Raw genomic sequence first — 16,642 nt, forward strand, 5'->3', positions numbered from 1 at the left:
ACCATACCACCTTACACGGGGACAAAGAGGAAGGTGCAAATGAAAGTGCAGGTTCCTTCATCAGGTGGGGGGAGGAATACTCGTTGGCGACGTCACTGGCACAGGGCCCCTCATAGTACGCAAAAGTGTCGCTGCCGGTGGGAGGCGCCCCCGCTGTGCAAACACACCGCCGTACTTTGAGGGGCCTTGTGCCAGTGCCAATGCCAACGAGTGGGCCCCCCCTGCTTGCTCAGGATCACAGCACTTGCAAAGTTGAAATACTTACCTCTCCCTGCTCCACTGCCGTGATGTGGTCCAGATTTCCTGGGCCCACTAAATACTTGAACCAGCCCTACCCCCCACAACTTTAGCCAAATGACCCCCAATTTCCAATGCCTTACTATTATTATAAGGTAAATTAAGATTGACAAGCTTCAGTAACAAGAATGGATGTTTTTGCCATTAAAATATAGAACGTAAAATCACTGCACTCGTACGATGAAGATATTCAATTCATGTGAATAATTTTATTAGATAAATGTTCAGGTGAAGCGATAAGTATAAAACGTTTCGGCCAGCCCGTGGCCTTGTTCACTAAATCGCTGAAACAAATAGAACAGAACAGTAGTAAATAACTATGTACAAGACAAAGACAAGATTACATATATACATATATACAGTTCAGAAAACATGTCAATACTTGTGTTTGAGGAAATGGAGGCCATCTAGGCTCGTACCATCAACAATTAACAAGGAACAAAAGCAAAGGAGCAAGAGAGATGCACAATAAATAATTAGTTACAGAAGAGACGGTAGGAAAAGATAGTCCAGCGTACCCTTAGGTAGTAGATTCTTCCTTCGAATGCGTAAATATTGCTGCTGGGGTGTCAGCCAAGAGAAAAAGGTAAACAACCTGTAACGGGTAATAGGAAAGATGAGCGGGACTGCTGCCTGACAGGTGCTTGTATGACCTCAGGTACAACCATAGATAGGTGTAGCTCGGCCGCCATTGAATGTATGCACCTCTCCTTAGTATTGATGATGCCATAGTCGTAGCCAGTACTGTGGGAAAATTTGTGTAGCTGCAGAGAGGGGCAGTGGAGAGTACGTAAGTATCTAAAATGCTACTAGTAACGTGTATGCAGCAGAAAGAAGAGAACACTACCTGCTGGATAGTGGAGCCAGTCAAAGCCAATGTACAATGAGCTAAACCACCGGAATAAGGGAACCAATGTCACTAGAAAGAAAAAGGGGGGGGGGGAGCATATGTATATATGTATATATGTAATCTTGTCTTTGTCTTGTACATAGTTATTTACTACTGTTCTGTTCTATTTGTTTCAGCGATTTAGTGAACAAGGCCACGGGCTGGCCGAAACGTTTTATACTTATCGCTTCACCTGAACATTTATCTAATAAAATTATTCACATGAATTGAATATCTTCATCGTACGAGTGCAGTGATTTTACGTTCTATGATTGAGAGGACCACAGGTTCCGTTCATTTGCACCGTCACCTTCAGAACTGTCGAGTGCTAGCCTTCTATAACTCTCTTTGCCATTAAAATGGCCACTGTACATGTTTTCCTGGCCTCCACTCACTGCCGACTATGCTCCCCCATTGACTTGCATTGGGTTTCGTGTTTCGGTCGATCCCCGACTTTTCACGATAATCGGCCGATTCCACTCGACTCGACTGTTGAGATAGTCGGGTTTCGCGAAACCCGACTCGACCCTAAAAAACTAAAAGTCGCTCAACCCTAGTGGGTATTAGTGTACTCTGGAGAAATTGCACAACAAATTTTGGGGTCTATTTTCTCCAGTTACCCTTGTGAAAATAAATAGTAAAGACTTAAGTAAAATGTTATTTTTTTTCTTCCACATTGCTTTGAAGCACTTGAAGAGTTAATAAACTTCTTGAATGTGGTGTTGAGGACTTTGAGGGGTGCAGTTTTTAGAATTGTATCATTTTTGAGTATTTTCTGTCATATTGGCCCCCCAGATTCACTTTAAATTTGATGTGGTCCCTAAAAAACAGGTTTTGTAAATTTTGTTGGAAAAGATCGAAATTGCTGATCAAATTTTAACCCTTCTAACTTGATAACAAATTATATTTAAAAAATAATGCAGATTTAAAGTAGACATGTGGAAATGTTAGTTATGTTAACTATTTTGAATGACATAACTGTCTGGTTCAAGGGCAGAAGATTTCAAAGTTTAAAAATTGCGACGTACTTAAAACTATATTAGCATTCTAGACGCTGACACAGTAGAAAGCAAACATGGAGGAGGGAGCATCCCATCATTTCCCTTCTGTGTATGATATCTCAGCACAGCGGGTGCGAAGACTTCATTACAACTCGCACACTGTACTGAGATGTGCAGAGGATCTGAAGATATCATGAAGTAGCAGGAAAATGGGCAGAGGTGAGTATGTATTTATTTATTTTTTAATGTTGGGTCATTATACTGTATGGACCACTATGTGGGGCTATTATACTGTATTGAGCACTATATGGGTCCTTTATACTGTATGGCATGCTATGTGGGGCCATTAAACTGTATGTACCACTATGTGGGGCCATTATACTGTATGTAGCACTATGTGGGTCCATTATACCATATGGAGCACTTTTGAGGCCATTCTACTGTATGGAGCCCTATGTGGGGCCTATTATACTGTATGGAGTACCTTGTGGGACCAGTATACTGTATGGAGCACTATGTGGGGCCATTATACAGTATGGAGCACTATGTTGGGCCATTGCACAGTATGGAGCACTATGTTGGGCCATTGTACAATATGGAGCACTATGTGGGACCATTATACTGTGTGGAGCACTTTTTTGTGGCCATTATACTGCATGGAGGGCTGTGTTGGGATTACAGTTAGAGAATCATACTGTGATTGGGTCACCATTGTTTGTCGGATTGAGGGCGCGGGGTACTGTAGGGTCATCATACTGTGCTTGAGGAGGAATTCACTGTGGGGGTATCATACTGTGTTTGGGGCACTTTTGTTTGCAACACACTTTATTTGTTTTATTCAATGCTTTTAATTTGTTGTTATTACTTACAGTTGTGCTCAAAAGTTTACATACCCCAGCAGAATTTTTGCTTTCTTGGCCTTTTTTTTCAGAGAATATGAATGATAATACCAAAACTTTTTCTCCACTCATGGTTAGTGGTTGGGTGAAGCCATTTATTATCAAACTACTGTGTTTTCTCTTTTTAAATCATAATGAAAACCCAAAACATCCAAATAACCCTGATCAAAAATTCACATGCCCTGGTGATTTTGACCTGATAACATGCACAGAAGTTGGCAAAAAAAGGTTTGAATGGCTACTAAAGGTAACATCCTCACCTGTGATCTGTTTGCTTGTAATCAGTGTGTGCATAAAAGCTGAGTCAGTTTCTGGGATCCAGACAGACTCTTGTATCTTTCATTCAGTCAGTGACATTTCTGGATTGTGAGTCATGGGGAAAGCAAAAAAAATTGTCAACAGATCTATGGAAAAGGTAGTTGAACTGTATAAAACAGGAAAGGGATACAAAATGATATCCAAGGAATTGATAATGCCAGTCAGCAGCGTTCAAACTGTGATTAACAAATGGAAAATCAGGGGCTCTGTAAAAACAAAACCATGGTCAGGTAGACCAACAAAAATGTCGTCCACAACTGCCAGGAAAATTGTTCGGGGTGCTAAGAAAAACCCACAAATAACATCAGCTGAAATACAGGACTCTCTGAAAACTAGCGGTGTGGCTGTTTCAAGATGCACAATAAGGAGGCACTTGAAGATAAATGGGCTGCATGGTCAAGTCACCAGAAGAAAGCCATTACTGCGCAAATGCCACAAAGTATCTCACGTACAATATGCAAAACAGCACAGAGACAAGCCTCAAAACTTCTGGAACAAGGTAATTTGGAGTGATGAGAAAAAAATGAACTTTTTGCCCACAATCATAAACATTACATTTGGAGAGAGGTCAACAAGGCCTATGATGAAAGGAACACCATTCCTACTGTAAAACATGAAGGTGGATCACTGATGTTTTGGGGATGTGTGAACTACAAAGGCACAGGAAACTTGGTCAAAGTTGAAGGAAAGATGTATGCAGCACGTTATCAGCAAATACTAGAGGCAAATTTGCACTCATCAGCCCGGAAGCTGCGCATGGGACGTACTTGAACGTTCCAACATGACAACGATTCAAAACATAAGGCCAATATTTCAATATTTTATCCTAAGATCTATTAATTAAAGTATACAATGTTGGTGGGACAACCGCTTTAAGTTTTTTCCATATGAAAAAGTTCATTGTTGTATTTGACAGTAAGGAAAAACTTCCTTAAAGACATATTTTTTAAAAAATATCAAGGTTGGACGGTGACTTTGTCAAAACTTTTAATTTTGTCCCTCTGTGTAATTGAGTTTGACATGTCTGAACTACAGTATATCATTACCCAATGTAGTGCTAACAGTCCGAATTTGCTTTTAAGCTACTTTTCTAAAATATGTAGTGCTGAGACAAATTTAATTCCACATTCTTATTTTATGGTCTGTGTTTAATTCACAAATCATCTAAAATTGAGGGAAGATCTTTTACTTTTCTACTTTACCTAATTTTGTTGCTATAAATCTGATCATCAAATATGGTCTAAAAAAATCTGTCAGTTCTCCCACTGCTTTTAGAAGTTTGATCCAATTATATAATTTGAAATAAAAAAGTAATGCAGAAAAGTAGATGTGCAAAGTGTATAAGGTGTAAAAGATTATGTAATTTCTTCTGCTCCATTTCACAACTTCTTTCCTCTTTCTGCGTCCATGTGCTAATGTCCCTCTGCCTATTGTGACACTCCTTGCTGTATGTAATCAGCAGCTATACATAGCATACCGAAAGCTCCTTACAGCAGAGAAACCTCTTACCAGTCACTTTCCACAAATGGTACAAGCAAAGGGTCTTAATGAAAATCCCTTAGTGGTATTTAATGGTAACTCCGTCAGCTGGACCCACTGTCACATTTCCTGTGGAGAGAGGAAAGGGAGCCACAAGAGCGCAGAGAGGAGAAGTCATTGGTCCTGTGACCCCTTTCCCTGCGGGTGGCGTATAGCTAACTCTCCGAAGCAGCCATGTGTGACATGGGAGGCCTCGATAATCTGATCGCTAACACAGCCTACTTGCAGGCTAGAAAAACTAGCGAGGGAGATTTGAAAGAAATGCAAAAGAGGCGAAAAAGTTTGTCGCTACCTTCTAAAGACACTAGTCGCAATGAAATAAAAGACTCTATACCCCTGGACTATCAAAGTATCTGTGTAGACCAACCAATTGGCCGGAAACTATTCAGAGACTACCTAGCCTCAGTGCCTGAGTATCAGGAGGCGCAAACTTTTCGGGATGAAATTACTGACTGGGAACTGGAGGAGGACTCGGCCAAGGATCAATTATTACAGAACATGATTAGCAAAAGGTTCAAAGATGGCGCTGAGGGTAAATTGCCTTTCATGAGTGAAGATCTTTGTAAAAAAGTCCAGCAGGCACAGGCCAGTGAGCACCCATCATTGATTCAGCTTGCCAAGGAGGAGGTAAATAATTACCTGAAGGAGGCACCATTCCAGGACTACCAGAACAGCGTCTTCTATGATCGATTCCTCCAGTGGAAAGCCTTTGAGAGGCAACCGATCACTCACAAATACTTCTATGAATTTAGAGTTCTGGGAAAAGGTGGCTTTGGAGAGGTATGAAATATTTACAGAAGTATTGCACTTTCAAGCACCATTGTATTAGAAATACTATATCTGGCCATAAATGCAGAAATATTCCGGTTCATGTGACTGATGGTGTACATGGTAATCAAAATGTCTAATTTTTTATGGGTTAGAAAGTCTTTTTTTTTTTGCGTATTGCTCTAAATTCCTCTGATTAAACGTTCAGATCTGTATGTGATTTTGGGAGCAATGGTTGTATGGACGAGCGCTGTTGATTTGCCCTTTCCTCATCCCTACAACTGGCTCATCCCTACAATCTGTCTCTGTGACATGCCAGGAGATGTTTAAATATGAACCTACCTTTAAATACAAGTATGAATGTCATATCCCTAACAAGGCAGTGTGCCAGGCAGTTCGTGGGCCTGGTGAGTGCCACTGTTTCCTTATAATGTGGAGTTAAAAATGGACCAGAAAAAAATCAGCATGAGGTTTGTATGTTCCATCTTTCCATGGGTATCCTATGGGAGGTAAATAAAGGAAAGTCATAGTTTTTTGCAGGACCAGATGACTATCTCATGAATCGGGACCTCCGGAGTCTCCCCAGATAGATGATCTACGGATCAGGCAGGTTAGACTTTCAGGGTGGATAAGCTGCCATCATGGGTGTCTATCAGTAACTTACTCCTCTCTCTTTATTAAAAACCAATGCTCTGCCGAGCTGAGTGTGCATGGTGGTGGAGTCTTTGAACGACACCAGTAATTATTAATTACATACATAAAGTAGCAAAAATAATTAAAAATATGAAATCTATTTATAAGAAAACTTCAAATAAATGACAAATACTGCCTATGAATAAATAAGAGCATTACCTCTAACTGGTTATTTCCTGATGCCGGGCATGGAGCGTGGACAGATGCTTCATCTTAGTCTAGATTGTGAAATATATCGATTGGGTAAACCATTACAATTTGCCTTCTCAGCACTTATGCCTACGAGTTGTTCACCAGTACAGCAGAGGTGGTTCTGCTTCCACCATTCTCTGCTGATAACACTTCAATATGATAGAAATCAAGCGCTGTAGCCTGGTGAATCCCCCGGAGAAGCACTGAGCTATGACTTAATCAATATCTGATCAATATGAGCTATTGGGACTAATGGAATTGTGGCTGCTTGATAATCATGCTAGAATATAGTAAGTGATAATAATCATAATTGGGTCTCACCCCACAAGTGAGTCCTATATGCTCCTGTATAACCTGGGCTTCCATACGTAAACCTAATCAAAGCAGAAACAATGACAGCTACAAGTTGTGGAGGAAGCCATAGTACCGTAATTACATTGCACCAATGTTTTACAGTAGCTTTAATATACTGAAAAGATGTAGAAATTGAATTTTTTTTTTTGCTGGATGATGAAGGTTGTGTATATGCCTCTTAAGACTTTGATGTCTAGTTGATATGTGACTAGCTCCAGCTACTGATTCACAAGGATGACGGGATAAATCTTCCTCAGTTAATGATCCACTTCAATCTGTCTCAGCAGGAGATGATTGTATGGTTCTTTCGAAATACGAGCCTATATAGTCTCATATATAAAGCTTAGTCATTTATATGGGGAGCCATATTTCTTTTCTATTATGCTTTTATAGGGCCATGATATTCAGCAGAACAATAACCATGGCATTCCTTTTCCCAATCTAATTTCAGTCCTATACCAGGATAAATTTCTCTTCCAAATTTAGTAATCTGCTAGTCCAGTTTTGGGATGTGGTAGGACAATGCACACAATAGAAGAAACCTAAGTAAATACGATAAGAACATATAAACCCCATGAAGGTATGTAACAGTGCAAACCAGTGAGAGACCTAGTTGTTAACATTGCTTTTCATCTTTATTAAATTATTTCGTAGCAAGAAGCCTTAAGGTTTTTGGTTTCTCTGATTTACCGTAGTTGATCATTAGTTTAATGACAGCTCCATTCAGGAGGAAACCTGTAGTAATAATGACTCTGTGTGGACTTATGGTCCTGCTGTAAAACTATCTGATGGGCAAGTGTTATAGCCCAAGGTGAATGATTTCTCCTTGGAATTACTCTACAATACATCAATGCAATTAGGAGAGACTGGAAACCTGACATCCCCTCTACCCTCAGTAATTCCCTGTAATCCTCTGCATACTGTGAAGACTTCCTACTGTGAAAAGAAGCATTTCTTCTTGTAATCACCAGGGTGAAGAGGTGACCATCTCCAAATTCAGCCACAGTTTTTTTTATAGATGGGGTGCTGACAAAAACAAGATTTGGGGACAAAAATACATTTTTGAGATCACCCTTAAGTTGTTTGTAGACACAAAAGTGAGTGATTGGTGGCCTGGGCTAATATGAGAATCTTTTTCTTAAATCTCTACATATACAGTACATAGATGTTTTGCTTTATTTAATAGACCCTTACTTTTGTGGGCAATAAAAGCTTTTTGTCGGTATTCTCCCCTCTATGGCAATGACAGGAAACAGGTTTTTGGTTGGAAGAGTCAAATGCAGGAACGTTAGGACCATAGGCGTAATTATAATAGATGCAGGGGTTGCAATCCCACCTGGGCCCTGAAACCTAGGGGGCCTATAAGGTTCCTTTTGATCTATATGAAAACACCAATACTATTAAAGACTAGCAATAATTAAGGGGCCCGTTGGAGCATTTGCATTGTGGTCCATGCGCTTCAGGTTAAACCACTGGTTAGGACTATGAGAAACCCTCTCCAACACATTTATGATTGGATATTGAATGTCCTGAGGAAAATGTGTACATGTGTTAACCTCCTCACACATTAGACTAATGTCGGCCCAACCTGCCAATATTGACGAGTTTGGCCAAAAGTGTCGTGAAGTAAGGGTGCAAGGTGTTCAATTTTGGACCACTGATCCTTTTTGCCCCAAAATAAGGAGCCGCCAAACATGTTTGGTAGCAACTCTCTCATAGAGAATGCAGTTTCGCTCAATCCAGCGGGCGCTCCTCTATATGGGGTAGACAGCTGGAGAACCAATCAAACCATTGTTTGGCCGACAACCATCTAATGTGTAGGGTGGGCTTTAAAGTTGATGAGATGCTCCATAATAAATGTATATGAAGGAACTGGGAGAACATGTACATTTATCTCAAGGAATAGAGGTGAATAGAAATCTCTGGCTTATCTTCTGGCGGAACAAAGGATTGGACATATTGAAATCCATTATACTCACCCTAAATACATATTCCTGGGCCAATTGAATTGAAATGTAATTGTTTTAATCTCATGTTATTATTTGTGATTTGTTTCCAAAGTTTTGAACACAGAATCAGCACCTGCAATCGAAGAATCTCAATAATAGGACATTTGCTAATAGTAACCTTTTGACATGATAAAGGATTTTCTGATCCTATTTTCTTGGGACATACCTGTTACTGTTTGACCCTATTTATTAAAACTGACTAACATTAAATCTGTCTTTGTTGCCCAAAACAACCAATTGCAGTGTAGCTCCCATTTCTTAAGTTGCTGTAGAAAAATGAAAGCTTCACTGTGATTGGTTGCTATGGGTATCAAAGAAAATGTTAGTGGAAGACAGTTTCAATAAATGTGCCCCTAAGCTGGCTTCCAATCCGAGAACTATTCAATACTTAGAATTAACTTATAGATCTGAAGTGCAATCAAAATCTGACACTGTACACAGCTTGAAAAAAAAAACCATATCCTGAAACATTACCCACAATGGATATGAAAATATATTATTTCTAACATAAAAAGGACTGGTCCTCCCAAATAATACTGTTTTGTATATTACTCTTTTTTGTTAGTCCATATAGTACTCTAATTGTTACAGCAGAGGTTTATTTTCCACAGTTAGTCTTAACACTTTACCTTGGGACAGGAAGTTGCACTCATAGACAGCCATTTTGAAATGTATGTAGGTCTTTGTGTTACCCATTTACCTACCATCTAAACACTGACTGGCCTCTTTTCCACTCCTGCTTCACACTTTATGTGGGGATATGCTACTCATATGGTCACTTTAATGTGGCTTTTGTGACAACTTAGTGCTGAGATTATCACATTATTGAGTACCATGGGGTAAGACTTACAGGTTCATGTACTTCTCTGCAATAGTAAGCCTCAGAGAAGTCACATAATAAGTCATTTAGGGGTAAATAAAATACACAAATCTCTGACAAAGTGTATATATGGCTGCAAGTATTCTAACACATTGTTATTGGCTGCAGGTATGTGCCATCCAAGTGAAGAACACAGGACAGATGTATGCATGTAAGAAACTGGACAAGAAACGTCTTAAGAAAAAAAATGGAGAGAAGATGGCTTTGTTGGAAAAAGAGATTTTAGAAAAAGTTCACAGCCCCTTCATTGTCTCTCTGGCCTATGCTTATGAAACTAAAAGCCATCTGTGCCTAGTGATGACCATTATGAATGGAGGAGACCTCAAGTTTCACATCTATAACATTGGAGAAAAAGGGCTGGAGATGAAAAGAGTGATATTTTACTCAGCTCAGATCTGCTGTGGGCTTTTGCACCTTCATTCTCTTCAAATCATCTACAGGGACATGAAGCCAGAAAACGTTCTTCTGGATGACAATGGCAATTGCCGGCTGTCTGATTTGGGACTTGCGGTCAAAGTAAAGGAAGGAAAAGCCATCACAAACAGGGTAAGTAGCACATTGTTAAAAGACTACTGACATCCCATGGCAAGGGAGAAGAGGTGACTGAGCTATTTTACCTTGTATTATAAGAGCAAGTCTTAATTCCTTGGGATTTGGCCTCCGCTAAGGACCTTATGTGGCTATTTAATTTTAAAGGCAGATGGTAAGCAGATTTTGCCAATTAACTATTTGAGAGCTACTTAGCTGCCAGTTTACATAATATATGAGGTGCTAAGGTCTACATGTCCCCGTTGGTAGTACTTTGAGCTTCACATGCTTTTGTGCCATGTGACTTGCTTGAGATACAGGATCATTGGTATATCGGTGATGCCGGGAATGGTAGCCTTGTCAATCTCCATAATTGGCTTCCTTAATCAGCTTCCAGGAGAAGTTTTGGCCTCCGATGGCCTAGCTGTTGATTCTTGCGTAAGTTTATCAGTGTGATTCCATAGAGAGATAACAGGGTGATTATAGTTTGACACGAGGATATTGTCCACTATGTCAAAAGAAATTGTGTCAGGACTACAAACCACCCATTTTGTATAGGAATCCAAGGGGTAATGTTTCTCCATGTGGACAGTGACATGTCAAGCCAAATATGCCAAGGTGAAGAAACTTTTAAGCCTTGCAGTGCCCCTCTGGGAAATTAAATATGCAAATTGTCTCTTCAGAGAGGAGGACTAGAACTCTAGTGCCACCTATTGGAAGTAGCAATCCTAAAAGTCAATATTGACCCTTCAATGAACCTTACCACATGACTAAGGATAAAAGACAAAACCAGAACCTCAATTTGCAGACACAGTGTTTCAGTCTACTGCCCCTCGTCAGTGCAAAGTATGAGATCTGGTTTGGTGAGAGGTGTCTGACCATGATCCAATAGGTAACATTTATCCTTGGCTCTCCTTTCTCCTTCTGACATGCAAAAGTGAGGAGGCTTGACATGTCATTCTCCCAGTCAGAGGCCTCTCACACAACCAGACCAGATCTCACACTTTGCGCTGACAAGGGGCAGTACCCCGAAACACAGTGTGTGCAAGTTGAGATTCTGTTGAGATTTTGTGTACTGACGAATCTTTGAAAGAACATTCACAGAAATATTGTTTGTCAGTTGCCGTTGTCATTGGACATGTACTGCCAGTATGAATAACTCTAATGGCCAGTGTGGACTGAAATGTGAACAGATGATTATAAAAATGGTCGACTACTGGATGACTGTTTTGGTTCCATCAACCTACTTCTATCTAATTTACGGTCCCCTTTGGAGTAACAGAAGGTGACAGACAGGTCAGAGATGCAGATCCTATCATAAAGGATCAAGATTAACATAATGCAAATGAGGCGCATGAATAAGCAAAATCACGACTTTAATCAGCATAGCTGCCAACTACAGAGGTATTCCTACAGGTAGAAAGGAGAATAAATATCCGCTGATAGCGATATTGGATACAGCATACGGACTAGTCGCTGATAAACAAGGAGACAGAAGGGGGAAATGGGTAAAAAACAAAACAAAATAAAGACCATAAAGTCCACAACTTATAATAAAATATAAATAATCTTTATTAGATACAGTATAGAAAACAGGTGAGGACACAGTGCCACATCAAGTACAAGCCACCGCATAAACGCATGACTGCACCAGGGGCGCACAGAGCCAGGGGACCATGGCTGCCTAGATTTCAATAAAGTTATCAAAACCATTCCCTCCCTAATAAGGGGGTATAGAAAAATAGTGAAAAATAGTAAATTACGTATTGTAATAAATGATTATATCTGCACCTGTGTGGCATATGGAATCTAACAAAATTCTAAATTAGACAAACAAATTGCTTATAGTATAAGAAACTCAATGCCACCAAAGGCAGAAATTCTAACAACAGGGGAATGAATGTTATTACCTTTAGATAGAAAGCAACCGTACAGGTTCCCGGGGTCTGTGCCCACCCTGACGCACGTTTCGGAAGCACTCCTTCAGGGGGCATGAGGCATATGTAAAACCAAGAGCCAATGTCATAAAATAGCATTAAAACAAACATAATTACAAATGCATACTGTAGTAGGGGTGAAACCCCTTTAAAATATATACCTTTGGAGTTTGCATATTGGTATGTTCTTCTCATGCTTCAAAAAGATAAAGTTACCTTATTTGGCTTCCTATGAATTTGGCTATAATGTGTATATGTCAGAGAGAGGTTAGATTAGATATTAAAAAAATACAATTTGATAATTCATGTATGAGATAACAAATTTTAGCAGAAATTAGTAGTTTTTTGCAAATGTTCAATAACAAGGTTAACGTTTCTCCTTGTGGAGGGTGACATACCGGCTCTGGCAAGCCAAGGTAAGGAGGCTTATTCGCCATGCAATGCTCCTCTGGGAAATTTAATATGCAAATTGCCTCTTCCTGATCTTGATGAGGAAGTGTAGTGGAGTTAGCTGCTCCTGATTCATGAAGTAGCGCCCTTCTCTCCGGGGTGCCTGATCAGTGGGGAGCGCCACAGTGCGCCACACTAGAAATCTTACTCCAGTCAGGGGCTGGAGTGATATTTCTGACATAGGGAACACTCTAGCTCATCATCAACTAAATGAGCTGTGGCATCAAACCTCCGCTGCACTCCCATCCTGCCTTACCTCCACCCATTTCAGGGGAGCAGGGAGAAACTGGGGTTAAAACTAAACATGTGGGAAATTTTTGGTGCAGCTCTGAGTTGTGCCAAAATTTTGCAACTTTTCAAAGCTTTTATAACCCTTTTTGGGCATAAAAACTTTGCAGATCCGAGCTCATAGTCTTAATGTGGCTGTGTCATCAAATTTCACAATACAAGTTGCATACACTATGAAATACAGCTCTGGCAAAAATTAAGAGACCACTGCAAAATGTTCAGTTTGTCTGATTTTTCTCTTTATAGGTATATTTATTAGTAAATTGTAAATTGTTCTTTTATTCTATAAACTTCTGAGAACATGTCTCCGAATTTCCAAGCAATAAATTTTGTATTTTTTTCTGACAAAGAAAAATGGTCAAAATAAAAAAACAGTGCTTTCAGACCTCAAATAATGCAAGAAAACAATTTCATAGTCATTTAGAAACAACAATACTAATGTTTTTACTCAGGAAAAGTTCAGAAATCAATATTTTGTGGAATAACCATGATTTTTTATCACAGCTTTCATGCGTCTTGGCATGCTTTCCACCAGTCTTTCACACTGCTTCTGGCGCAAAAATGTAAGCAGTTCTTCTTTGTTTGATGGCTTGTGACTATCCATCATCCTCTTGATTACATTGCAGAGGTTTTCAATGGGGTTCAGGTGTGGAGATTGGGCTGCCCATGACAAGGTTTTGATGTGGTTGTCTCTTAATTTTTGTCAGAGCTGTAGGTCTCTTAGAACTGATGAGGCTGATGTACTTACTTTCAAAATTGATGTCAGAATAATTTTATAATACTAATAATACTGATTATACTGAGTCTAGGAAAGAGCAAGCAGTTCATGAGACTAATTTCAGTCTGTGACGGCGAGACTGTCAGCTGCAGCTTGTTCTGAGCAGTCTGAAATCTCAGGAGCAGCAGGGAGGAGGGGCACTGAGGAGGTGTCAGTCAGGCTAGATGGGTGGAGATTTAGTGGAACCTGAGATGAGGAACACTGATGAGCTGTCAATCCAGACGGGTGGGAGGAGATTGAGTTTAAACTTTAACAAGGGATTATACAGCCATTATGACATTGATTATCAAAGTAAGTTCACCATCCTCATCAGGTCAAAGAGATCCATTTAATACTGTATGCAGAAGTTTGGATCTGCTTTAAAGGGAACCTGTCTCCTCAAATTGGCGGGATATGTAAATGACTTTTTTCCGGTCCGATGGGCAGCGTTTCGTCTTTCATTTCTCCACCCCATCCATCCCTGTTGTCGACAATATGTTCGAGAATTAGAGTACTTGTCCTCCATAGTTTGCGCGTGCGCAATGCAATCTTCGCTCGCGCATGCGCAGTATGCTTTGTCCTATGGAGGACAAGTACTCTAATTCTCAAACATATTGCGGACAACAGGGATGGATGGGGTGGAGAAATGAAGGTGAAACGCCGCCCATCGGACAAGAAAAAAAGGCACTTACATATCTCGCCAATTTGAGGTGACAGGTTCCCTTTAAATCAGGTTAAGTGTACACAGAGAATCCCCCTCCATAAACCACCACAAAAGCTGCAAAAAAAAGGAAGAAAGCGATCAGAAAGTAATGTTTGTTGTATCTGGTTATCCTGTATTTCATTATCAAGACTGTTAGTGAACTGCATGTTTGCACAAATATGACAGATCTTTGTCTTGCTTCATTTCAGTATTAAATATCAGTTTTTACAGAATATTTCCACTGAAATGTGTCTAGAAGATATTTTCCTGAATGTGTATCCTTCAGCGGATGCGTGTGCTTTGTCATTGTTAGCTTGCTGGTTATAACTGAACTCCACTTATAACTATCATCAATCATCTCATCTGTTTGGCTTCCAACATTTCCCTCATTCCAGGACAGGCAGATATCACTATAATTTGTGTATAGTAAGGATTTATTTGCTAGTAATTTTTTTAAAGGGAACTTATCACACTGTTAATCTGCACATATAGGATTAATCTGCAGGTTAATAACATTCCAATGCTGTCCGCCCGCCATACTGAAAACGCGACCATCAGGAGGAAATGATCTTTTTCCCCATAAGAGCTGCCGGTTTTCAGTCAGACAGGCGCAGCCGACGCGGCTACAGTCACTGCTCCCAGCATGGTGAGTGGCGGCTGTAAGCATACCCCAGTTCTTTGATTCACAGCATGCTCTGCACAGTTGCACTGCAGAGTGAGCTGTCAGTCAAAGTGATGAGGTGTGCTTACAGCCGCTGATCACTGGTGAGTACTGCATGACTGAAAGCCGGCAGCATCCGGGAGGATTAAAGTTCATTTTGGCCAGATGGCCGTGCTTTCACTAAATCAGACAAGCAGCATTGGAATGCTATTAACTTGCAGATAAATCCTAAATCTGCTGGATTATAGCATTTGGGTCCCTTTAAATTAAGGGTGGGGAGCCTCACGCCCCAGGGCCATTTATGGCCCTCGATGACCTTTTATCAGGCCCCAAGCAGATTCTCAGGGACAGCATTCTTGGGCAGGGAGGTGTATTTTGATTGCAACCAGCTCATTAACTTCTTCTTGCTCTGTTAGCACACACACAGTGTTCACTACTGAACACTGAAGGGCATGCAATGAAAGATTACGTCCTGACATCAGTGCCACAGTCAGGATGTACTTTGTGGGCGGAGTTTATACGGCCCCCGAAGGATGGAATAAACATCCAAATGGCCCTTGGCAGAAAAAAAGATTCCCCACCCCTGCTCTAAAACATTCTAGACATTTAAAGATTTTGCATATCTGTCCCATAAGAGTCTAGGAAAGCATTGCTACAAGAAAGGATCATCAGATTCTCTGGAATTGTGAAGGGCCCGTCGGCCATAGACGTGTGTCTACCATACACATTTCTAATACTACATTCCCGTGATTCCTGCTTTCGGGGTATGTATCTGCTGCGGACCTCCTGCAGTGGAAAATCCTCAGTGTCAAAAACCAGTGCAGATTTGATAGCGGATAAGCAGTTGCTCTTCTGCAGGCGACGTTTGCGGCATAAATTGACAAAATGCAGATTAAAAATCCACAGCTTTAGTCAAATGGAGAAATTGCTTTTTCATTTCCTTTACTTGCACAATTGTGCAGTATTATAATATTTCCTGAGACAATTTCCTTGTTTTACAGGTGTTTTGGATAAATTAATATTCTGACTTTCAGGAAGATTTTGTCAATTATGGGAAAGGAAAGTAGTTGAATGTCGGAGCCCAGATTCTTTTAGGGTTTTTAGACCCAAACCATTTGAAAGTAAAATATATCATCACCTGTCTGGGGTTGTCCCTTTTATTAAAAAGCAAACACTAGGCGGCCGCAGGCAGGCGATTTTTTTCGGCATCTCAGTGAGGGGCGCTGTGGAGGTTTCTGGGATCCTATTCTGCATGCAGGGATTTCACAATTCGGAAGTTCAGACTTGATATTGCATGAAAGTTCAGACATGAATTTTGCTAGAAAGTTGGGTACTTTTGGGAGGCATTAGCAACACTTCTGGGCAATTTTTCTAATAAATATTATTTAAAAGGAACCTGTCATGTAAAATAATGCTATTAACCTGCCAAAATGGGGTTTATATGCGGTTAATAGCATTCTGACACCGTGCAGCCGCCTG

General features: G+C 40.3%; 1 protein-coding gene across 1 annotated transcript in view; it reads left to right on the top strand.

The window, feature by feature from the left end:
• The first annotated feature begins 5,000 nt into the window (after positions 1-5,000).
• The window catches only part of GRK7 (G protein-coupled receptor kinase 7), a 47,015-nt gene continuing 35,373 nt past the window's right edge, over positions 5,001-16,642 (top strand). Inside the window, exons 1-2 of the mRNA XM_069727873.1 lie at positions 5,001-5,723; positions 9,948-10,385. Of these exons, the coding sequence (XP_069583974.1) occupies positions 5,118-5,723; positions 9,948-10,385 (1,044 nt within the window). The 5' untranslated portion in view covers positions 5,001-5,117. The remainder of the gene's footprint in view (positions 5,724-9,947; positions 10,386-16,642) is intronic.

Source organism: Ranitomeya imitator, chromosome 5 (genome assembly GCF_032444005.1).
Source record: "Ranitomeya imitator isolate aRanImi1 chromosome 5, aRanImi1.pri, whole genome shotgun sequence".
Classification (NCBI taxonomy): domain Eukaryota; kingdom Metazoa; phylum Chordata; class Amphibia; order Anura; family Dendrobatidae; genus Ranitomeya; species Ranitomeya imitator.